Source organism: Formica exsecta, unplaced genomic scaffold (assembly GCF_003651465.1).
Source record: "Formica exsecta isolate Colony F162 unplaced genomic scaffold, ASM365146v1 scaffold580, whole genome shotgun sequence".
In the NCBI taxonomy this organism is placed as follows: Eukaryota; Metazoa; Arthropoda; class Insecta; order Hymenoptera; family Formicidae; genus Formica; species Formica exsecta.
This window is the reverse complement of record NW_021853064.1, coordinates 41,840-52,530: the sequence shown is the minus strand read 5'-3', so window position 1 is coordinate 52,530 and position 10,691 is coordinate 41,840. Positions and strand designations below refer to the sequence as shown.

General features: G+C 37.3%; 1 protein-coding gene across 1 annotated transcript; it reads left to right on the top strand.

The window, feature by feature from the left end:
* Positions 1–3,467: 3,467 nt before the first annotated feature.
* On the top strand, positions 3,468–3,836 carry LOC115242210. Its single transcript, XM_029818318.1, has one exon. It carries the CDS (start codon positions 3,468–3,470, stop codon positions 3,834–3,836), a length of 369 nt encoding a protein of 122 aa, XP_029674178.1.
* The last annotated feature ends 6,855 nt before the right edge of the window (positions 3,837–10,691 follow it).

The following is a 10,691-nucleotide window of genomic DNA, read 5'->3' as shown; positions in this document are numbered from 1 at the left end:
TTATCACGAACGTGGTTACGACCTAATCCATAAAGAAACCGAAACTAAAAATAAAGATTATCAAAATATTATTACTATGGAAAAAATTAATTACGAGAACGAAGACGAAATATTTAATCAAGAAGAACATAAAATTGAAAATAAAAATATGAATAAAGACAAAATAAAGAATAAAAACGAGAGGAAAATTAAAACTAGTTCAAATAAAAATTCAAATAATTCTAGAACCCATGGAGAAGGAAGTTACCAAACTTCTCCAGAGGAAATTAATTCTAGAATTTCGGAGGGAAATTTCCAAACCTCGACAAAAAATTCTAGCTCCTTAAATTGTGGGGAAGGAAATTACCAAACCTCTTTTGAAAAATTTGATAATCCAACCATTGGAGGGGGAAGTTACCAAACCTCTCCAGAAAAAATTAATTCAAATAAAAATGGATCCTGCTGATAGTCATAAAACAGCTTTTACCTCTCTATTCGGACATTACGAATTTGACCAAATGCCCTTCGGATTAAAAAACGCGCCTGCAACTTTTCAACGCTTAATGGATTTAGTTCTAACGGGATTACAAGGCGAGGAGTTATTTGTTTACATGGATGACATTGTTATTTACGCGACTTCTTTAGAAGAACATGAACAAAAATATAATGCATTAATAGAGCGATTTCGTAAAGCTAAACGATAAAACTATTGGAGATACTTATCCTTTGCCAAATATTATTGACATATTAGATCAATTAGGAGGAACGCAATATTTCTCAGTATGCGATCTTGCGTCCGGATTCGATCAAATAAAAATGGATCCTGCTGATAGTCATAAAACAGCTTTTACCTCTCTATTCGGACATTACGAATTTGACCAAATGCCCTTCGGATTAAAAAACGCGCCTGCAACTTTTCAACGCTTAATGGATTTAGTGCTAACCGGATTACAAGGCGAGGAGTTATTTGTTTACATGGATGACATTGTTATTTATGCTACTTCCTTAGAAGAACATGAACGAAAATATAACGCATTAATAGAGCGACTTCGTAAAGCAAATTTAAAATTCCAACATGATAAATGTGAATTTCTAAAGACCGAAGTAACATATCTAGGGCATGTGATTGGCAGAGACGGAGTAAAACCAGATCCGAAGAAATTAGAAGCAGTACGACATTTTCCAAGACCAAAAACACCGAAATATATTAAACAGTTTTTGGGCCTTGCCGGATATTATCGACGATTCATATCAAATTTTTCTAAATTGACAAAACCTCTAACGAGTTTATTAAAAAACGACACTCGTTTTGAGTGGACATCTGAACAAGATGAATCATTCGAAATTTTAAAGCAGAAATTATGTGAAGAACCAGTATTGCAATATCCTGATTTTTCTAAATCATTCATTTTAACCACCGATGCTTCCGGAATAGCCGTAGGAGGAATACTTTCCCAAGGCGAGATAAACAAAGACCGACCGATCGCTTACGCCTCTAGAATCCTCACAGACAATGAATTGAAATACGACACATACGAAAAGGAAGCATTGGCCATAATTTATTGCGTCAAACATTTTCGACCGTATTTATATGGAAGAAGATTTACACTTGTCACAGATCATAAACCATTAATGTGGTTCAAAAACGCGCAAGATGCAAATATGCGAATACTCCGTTGGAGATTAAATTTATCGGAGTACGATTATGACGTAGTATACAAAGCTGGAAAAACTAATGTAAATGCAGACGCTCTTTCGAGAAACCCTATAAATCAGGAAGAAATTTATTGTAAAATAATAAAAGATCGAAAATTGCTAAATCCAAACAACCCTGACGATGCACAATTAATTGCTGAATTATTAGAAAAATCTGATAGCGAAGAAGAAGAAGAAGAAGACGACGACTTCCATTTATATCTTTCGGATATTAAAGAAACTGAAGAAATAATACCGGAAAATCATTTATTTGATAATACTACTGATACCTTTCCATTTACACTTGCAGAATTAAACGAACCAGACTATTCGCTGATTACTGAAAAGGCTTTAATCCATGATCACCCTGGACAGAATAAAATTCAAACAAGAAGTCAGACAGTAAAACAAAATATTGAAAATAAAATAATTAAAGATTTGCATAATAATGTAGAAGAAATTGAAGAAATAGTAGAGAGAAATGATCCGCCGGATAAAGAATTTGACAGTGAAAGGGAAAACGAAGAAGAAAATGAGGAAGATATTATTAACAAAAATTTAAAGGCGAGAAAATTAAAACCTGTAATCACCGAAGATAAAATAATCAGGAGTAATATTATAGACTCTCGCGAATTATTATTCTTACGGAAAGACAATGTAACATATTTTGTCGACACTCACGGGAACCCATTAGATTCAGGATCTTTGAAACTTTTCGAACGAAATGAACTCCCGAACCTAAAACCTCTCGACTTAGGTCAGGCTAAAGCCATAAAATATAAGAACTATCACCATGTGGTTTTGCCGATTAGTGAGGCACAGCGGGAGGGACCCACAATGACTCTCGACCAAATCACTACAGTCATACGTGATTTACGAAACGTAACTGAAAATTTGAAATTAGAAACTCTCAGTATCGCAAAAACTGAGTACGTTAATAAGGCCCCATGGAATAATATCAAGACGCAATTACAATTAGCATTCATCGACGCGCCTACTAAACTAATAATTTGTAATGGACTAATTAAATATCCTCCAAAGGATTTACGCCCTGTTATAAGTGGCGAAATGCATTGTTCACCAGCTGCAGGACACCGGGGCGTTTCAAAAACATATAACAGAATAAAACATAATTATTATTGGGAAAATTTAAAATCTGATGTTCAAAAATATATACAACAATGTTTGCAGTGCCAACTGAAAAAACTTGTCCGAGTTAAAACGAAACAGCCTGCAGCCTCGGCTAATCTTACCACCTTATCATTATTAAATATAGAGGAATGTGATATTCCGCAACAAAACGTAAATTCCAGCAGAACTTACATCTAATTATTACAAATCAACGAATTTGAATCTGTAAAGGTTACGTAATGCAATCATGAGGCCTTTAACAAAACCTACATGGAAATATGTCAGTCCCGGATCGCTAGCTACGAGCGGGATATAAACCGAAACTGACCTGGAGGACCTAAGGGATCAAAATCCTCCCTCATTAAAACAAACCTAATCTTTTTATAGAAAAATAGAGGTCAAGCCCATTGATACGGCTCAGTTGACCCGCTTGTGCCTTGAGGTAACGAAAATCAAGGTGATATCCCCGTTGCTTTTTTGGGTTCACTTTAACAATGGTAAGAAGGACCTCGAGTATATGGAAGAGGAATTAGAATTCCGCATGTCAAGGAAGGCAAAATACTTACATTGTTGGCCGGAAGACATAAGAGAGGAAGAGGACGTAGTTGTGAAGGAATATCTGGCGGAGAGACTGTATTGAGAGTGTGAACAAGAGCAACAACATGGTCAAGATGTGTCTAGGAGATTATGGCAGGGAGATCTGGCGCCCGATGCACGAAATCTATTATCTGGAGGATAGATACAAGGAGCTGCCATGGCAAGGTATCGCCTGCGGTTTGGCATATACCGGATGCGAAGGACGCGGCAAAATCTGGCCAGACAAAACCAACAAACTTTGTCAAATCCTTGCTGAGGGACACAAAGGCTGGATTAATATCGTCCAGCCCATTAGGAGAGGAGCCGCCCTTGTAAAATTATTAGTACTAGGCAAAAATTTCGGCAGGTCGTACGACCTGCGGGATACGCTCATCCAATTAGGCCACGTACGAACCAGCAGGAAAGTGACAGTGGACGTTTTTCCTGCTGTTTAAAAGGAGAGAGAGAGAGAGAAAAGGGGCTTCTAAAAGGAAGACTCCTATAAAAATAAGAATCACATATACTCATACACATATACATTAATTTTAAGCCACTTATATCCTTTTCTTTCATATACACATATTAATTCTTAATTACTCATACTTTTACCTTTTTTTTGTATTTACATATATACACATATTAATTTTTAAGTTACTCATACTATTACTTTCCTTTTTTTTTATTTTACATATATACATATTAATTTTAAGTCACTCAATTGTTCCTTCTCACACATATATATACACTCACATACTAAATTTAAATTACAAAAGAGAAAAATAGAAAAAGAACCTATGTGTTATAATTTTAAGTTACTCACCATTTCTACCTTACACATAACATTCATAACTGCATAAACATAACATGTAAACAACCTGATACTACTTACAAATAAACTGCTTATATTTCATACACTTCGATTACATTCACACCTTTCCCCGCACTATACACTATATGTATATATATATATAAAAGAAGGGAAGGAAACAAAAAAAAACCAAAAAAATATATATATATAAATAAAAAGACATAGAGAGATCATTAATATCAGCATATCTTAGCGTCTAAAAAAAGGGGAGCAAACAAAATATATATATATATATAAAGACATAGAGAGATCATTGATATTAGCATATCTTAGCGTCTATCATTTAGTAATGATAATAACAAAATTATCCTATAAAAAAGGGAGGAGGAAACTATTAGAATTAAGCAATACTTTGATTTACGCCCTAAGGAAACCTTTAAGCTACATGCTTCCGTTTATAAAATAAAAAGTAAAAACATATCTGTTAATCAGCGATTACTCATTATAGACAATGGAAATCAAATCAATCGACACCAGACAACTAGCTCGCGAACGTCTAGCAGTGAAAATCACGCATGTGGAATCGCCACTACTTTTCTGGGTGCGACTTAGAGATAATGAAAGAGACTTGGAAAATTTAGAAGAAGATCTCAACTTTCGGATAACAGGATGCGTCAACTTGCTTCTCGAATCGCGTAAGATAAAACGGAGAAAAGCCGTTGCTGTTAAAGATGACGGATTCTGGCATAGAGGATTAATAACCAAAATTACAGGAACTAGAGACATGGTTGAAGTCTTTCTTAAAGATATCGGTACGAAGATTATTCTGCCAATACACGAAATTTACAAGCTAGAAGATGAATTCAAGGAACTGCCGTGGCAAACAATTGCATGTGGCTTGCCTTATACGAGCTGCATAACCCCTACCTCAATATGGCCTAGCGACACGAGAGAATTTTGCCGGTTCATGGCAGAAGAACACAAAGGGTGGATAAAGATAGTACAGCCTCTTTGGGGAGGGGCTGCCTTAGTAGAACTGCAAATACGAGTAGACAGTTTTTATGGATCTTATGATTTCAAGAATGCATTGATTCGGTTCGGTCTTGCCCGGCAAAGCACAAAAAAGATCGAGCATGTGTTCCCTGCGTATAAAAACAACGGGGAACACGTGCACATATGGACGTGCGGATCTACCCTACCCTGAATGAATTTATAAAAAAGGCTTATTTTTTAACCATACATTAAATTCTTGTATTCTTCGCTATTAACACTATTTACTTTTGTGTTATCAAAATCTATATGTATATATGTATACATATAGATCAACATGTAATATCCTGACCAACATTATCCATTAGAATAATTATTAATTATAAGGAGAAAATAGAACCATTTTCCTTTTTTTACTGTTGTATTATCGACGATTATCGATTACAGTAAAATGCCAGCGTACCATTGCCTCATGCTGACCCCTGAATTCCAAGAAGAAGAACACGAGGCACTTGACGGTGTACGACCGCAGGACCATCCCGAAACCTATGGATACTTGACGGAACTACGGTACGTCAAGCTGATAGAAAATTCGCTTTTCCAACACCCCAGCGATAGTTACAAAGTCTGCTGCTTTTGTTATACTTGTATGTCTGACGAACAAAAAGAAGGATATACAATGGTGCCGCCGCACAATCTAGTACACAAAAATTCAGCCGAGACTCAAACGAATTGCACCATATGCAACAAATTGATCGTAAGAATCAAACCAGCAAGCGAATGTAGAGCCTGCATTGTAATATATCTACATACTCCCAGAGAGTACCTGGACGAAGAATGGGGAGCTCCGGTATTCGACCGATGGACTGAAAAATAGAAGCCTTTTTTGACCAGCGAGCCCGACCATTCCCTTTTCCTTCAGAGGCGATGGTAACACAGGCAATCCTAATGACCGTAATAAAAAAAAACTCTCACCGCATCTTGCTTATCGCATGCCACGTCATCGAACACGAAGATCGAGTTTGGACGCGCCTCGCTCGGCGGAATGACGTCACTGTTGTTGGAGAACGTGAAGTAGCCGATTTCGTCGATCGATGTCAACAAATACTCCAGATATCGATATTGCGGCTGTTGCAACGACTTCGAGTACACGTACACGTTTTCGAAACGTACACCGTGCGGACTTTCCAGCAGGCTTATCAGAACGTTGGTTTTACCGCAATTCGAGGGGCCACAAACGATCGCGCGTATAGTAGTAGGTAGCATCGTACCATGCTTGCGCATCTCCGCGTTGTCCCCCATCGATCGTAATCTGTCGTCGCAATTCGTTACGCGTATCGCCAAAGGTTGTCGCACGAATCTCATTTTTTCACACCGTCGACTGAGGAATGCTGGATCGAACGCCTATTTATAGGTGCGCGGAACCGCGAATCGCTCAGTAACAAAAATGTTCGTCCTGCTGTCGAGACCTTCCGATATTTGCGATTTGAGCGCCGAACAGTTACAATTTGTGCCGAAAGTCGTTCTGCTGCGAATGTGCGGCGATCACGTCCACTACTTGTGGGACAAGCTTCCGCAACATATAAAGACGGATTTGGAGGTTCAACAATATCGTCGCTGTTAGAAACATTACAATCAACCGTAGCAGCGAACGCACATCGACGGCCCAACACCGTTGATAAAAGATTGCAGCTGTTACATCCGGTGGACTCCACGATTCTTTTCTTTCATAGAACTCTTTCACTGATATAAAAAATTACGCTCTGGAACCTTTCTGCACACGACGTAAACAATAAACAAGGAGATATCTAGCAGGCGAAACTAATCTTTTAAAACGATGCAATTTTTTAACTATGAGACGGATCAATAAATATTCCGGGACTAAGACCCACGTCAAAGGTTTGAAAAATTCGAGACGGATCAATAAATATTCCGGGGCTAAAGCCCACGTCAAAGATTCTAAAATTTTAAACAAAGATAAGGAGCCCTCGAACGCTAGAAATCTAGACCATGTGCGTACGGAAAACAAACAGATGAATGAAATATTCAACTCTAAAGTCCGCGCAACGGGCTTAAAGGTTTAAAACAAAGCATAAGGAGAGGGACACAGACGATGGTTTACGGATGAAACCAAAATCCGTAAGCAGAACTCGCGATACTTGACACTGCGTGCTCGCCTGCCAGACCACCCTCTTGTGTTATCTGTTTGAGATAAATTTCAAAATAATAATAAAACTGTCAACTTGGCCGATCATGGCGGACTCTCCAGTGGGCGAGACTTAATTTTTAAAAAACGAAAGGCCTACACCAATAGGCGCAATTTCTGGACCTTCTTCTGGAAGGGTAGTACCTCCTACTCATGAGAGGGGTAAAATAGTAAAGATTTGATTTGTTAAAAAAAGAATATTGCTTGCCTAATGGAGAGGGTATGCGAGGAGACGCCTAGATTCGACGTACGCGAAATCCTCCCTCAGAAAAGTCAGTCCATCTTCGCCGTTTGACTCGAACCGTCGCACCAAGTCCGGCAGCTCACTTCGACAGCTCAGTTTTAAATTTTTATACAAATTCTAAGTGTTTCGAAAACCGCGTTGTTTGGTGCAAGTTAGACATTCAGTACAAATTTGGAAGACCTTGCGCCAAGCGACTGCAGCGACTGCGAACCGCATTCCAACCAGCCAGGTCGAGCTCTAGCCCCCTCCCCCTTCAGACTGTCCCCCTAGTTCTCCTGTTGATTTTTTACCTCCTTCTTCTTCCCCCGTCTTTTCCCCTGAGCATTCTCACTCACCTCCTCTCGAACCTCAGCCCTCGAGAATTCCCACTCCCCCTCCCCCTTCGGAATTTAAATTTTAGTTTCCCCGCTTAATTCCGGTTGATGTCCTCCGTATTTTTGTAACACCCGCGAGAACACAATTTTCATCCACATACACACATTCACACACAACCATATTGGATTTTAAGCAAGTTTATTTTATAATAACAGTTTATTAAATTGAATTAGATGATTCATTATTAAATTCTATCTTTTAAAATTATTCGTTTTTATTTTTGAATAAATGTAAAGTTAAATTTTAGATGCGAGTAATTTATTAACCCAACCTCCTTCCTGTTGCACGAAATCGCACAAGGTCCCGTCCCGGGTAATAAGGATTCAGTTCCTTTACGAGAAAAGAGACCACCGAGCGAACAGCCTTTCGATAGAGTAAGAGCGACCCTTTCGGTCGTTGACCTATCTGGGGCCCTGGTCTGTTCGTTCGACTCTAGGACACGCATCGTCTAGCGTTTGTCTAGAGGTAAGTAGGTTACGCTCTCCCGCTGACTCTTCCTTTATTTGAGTCTGGACGTAACAATATTGTAAAATATTTTTTACCCAACATATACTTGAGTCTGATAAAATACAACAATCGTCGCGTATACAAACACGAATTGTCATATCCGGAGTTTTCAAAAATTTGTATTGGTCATACGTCTTAGAATAATTGTCAGCATAAGGTAAAATGGACCTTGCTCGTGTTTTTTCCACACTTTAATATAATTATTTTGTAAAATAGATTTTTTTTGCACTGCTCTTGCTCTGCACGTCTTGCAGCAATTTGCTGCAATGAAAGATGTGGTTTCCTACACATTCTTGTGAAATAAACCATGCTGTTTTCGTATGGAAATGCTGAATAACTATCTAAAGGGCCAAATCGGAGTACATCTTCGAGTAAATGTAAAATTCCATGTATATTGTATGATAAAAAAGTTAGTCCATAAATGTCTTCACAAAGTAACACAAATTTTTTTATAGCCATTTCAGAAAAAACTAGATTTCTATTTGTATTATATACCGACGAAACAAGAACGCGCATGAAGATATGGAAAAGTAAAAAATGATCATATACGTAATCTTTAACAAGTTCTTTAAAACATACTATTCCAACATATAACATATAATTTGACGCTACTGGGTGGCTTTGAATTGATCACAGTCAACAAACGATTCAACGCGGCGTGCAAATTCTCGTGGACAGTACTTCGACAGAACCTTTAATTGGTTTGAAAAAGTTTGGATTTGAATTCCTGATAATTTAGTGTTTTTTGTATAAGCCCCGCGTGACCATGTCAAAGTTAATTTCTTCATTATTCCTAGGCAACACATATGCATATATTCGAAAACAACTTCTTTGACCATATCGGAGGGTAAGTGAGATAATGGACTTGACCATTTATGATGCTCTTGATCTATTTGTTGTACGTACTCTTCATTTGTGCGTTGCGTATGTTCAACGCCTTTAAGAGTACCATATACTTTCCAATACTAAAAAACCTGTTAACTGTACATTTTGAGCATGGGCTGGAAGAACAGTAACTTGTATGTCCTAAAATAAATGCTCTAGCTGGCGCATCTGCGATGAAGCATCGCAATTTTATTGAGAATTTTTTATCTTTAAAGATGATACCACCTTCATTAAAAATTTCATGTAAATCTGAGTTACAATACTGGAAAAACTTTTCTGCACTGTTAGGTTGTTTTGTATCTTTATACACCCCTACAGTTTCTGGAATAGATTTCGGAATATTAGCAATTCTGCACTGAATTGGCTAAATATCATGTTTTCCAATTTTATGTAATTTTGCGCCACCCACACAGAACAAAATATCGAATAGATATCTAGTGAATATCTATATATCTATTTTATGTCCATGCTACTATGAATAACTAGTAGACATCTAATAGATGAATAAAATACCTACATCTCTCAAATAATTAGCGAGGATATATAATGGATGTGTACACATTATCCATATATCCATGCCCACCAAAAAGCTACCAAAGATATCCATTAGATATACACGTGTTATCCATATATCCATGTCTACCAAGTACCTATCAAAGATATCTATTAGATATATATGTGTTATCCATATATATCCATGTCCATCAAATAGCTACCGATGATATTCATTAGAGATTTACATGTTTATTTGCTTACCGCTATGCGGCGCACTATTCACTTTCTATACCCGTATTCAAGTTCTTGTCATGAACGTATATAAAGCCTGCAAAATGCGGCTGATAACATTGTAATTATTTCTATCTGTTTAATTTCTGATACGATTCCGGTACCGGGAAATTCAGATATTGAACTGATTTCTGTTCGAATAAGTAAGAATTGTTCGTTATTATCTACTGAAAATAAAAAATAAAAATTAACTTCCATACAAATAAAATCTTTAATTTTATAAATTAAATTATATAAATTTAACTATAACATACATTACATTGTAACAATGCACCCCCCATTGTGACTCATTGAAATGCGGCTGATAACATTGTAATTATTTCTATCTGTTTAATTTCTGATACGATTCCGGTACCGGGAAATTCAGATATTGAACTGATTTCTGTTCGAATAAGTAAGAATTGTTCGTTATTATCTACTGAAAATAAAAAATAAAAATTCTGCCGCCCGGCGAACATCGGCCGGGCAGGGGCAGAGGCGCCGAGAGCCCATTTTTAAACATTAAACAC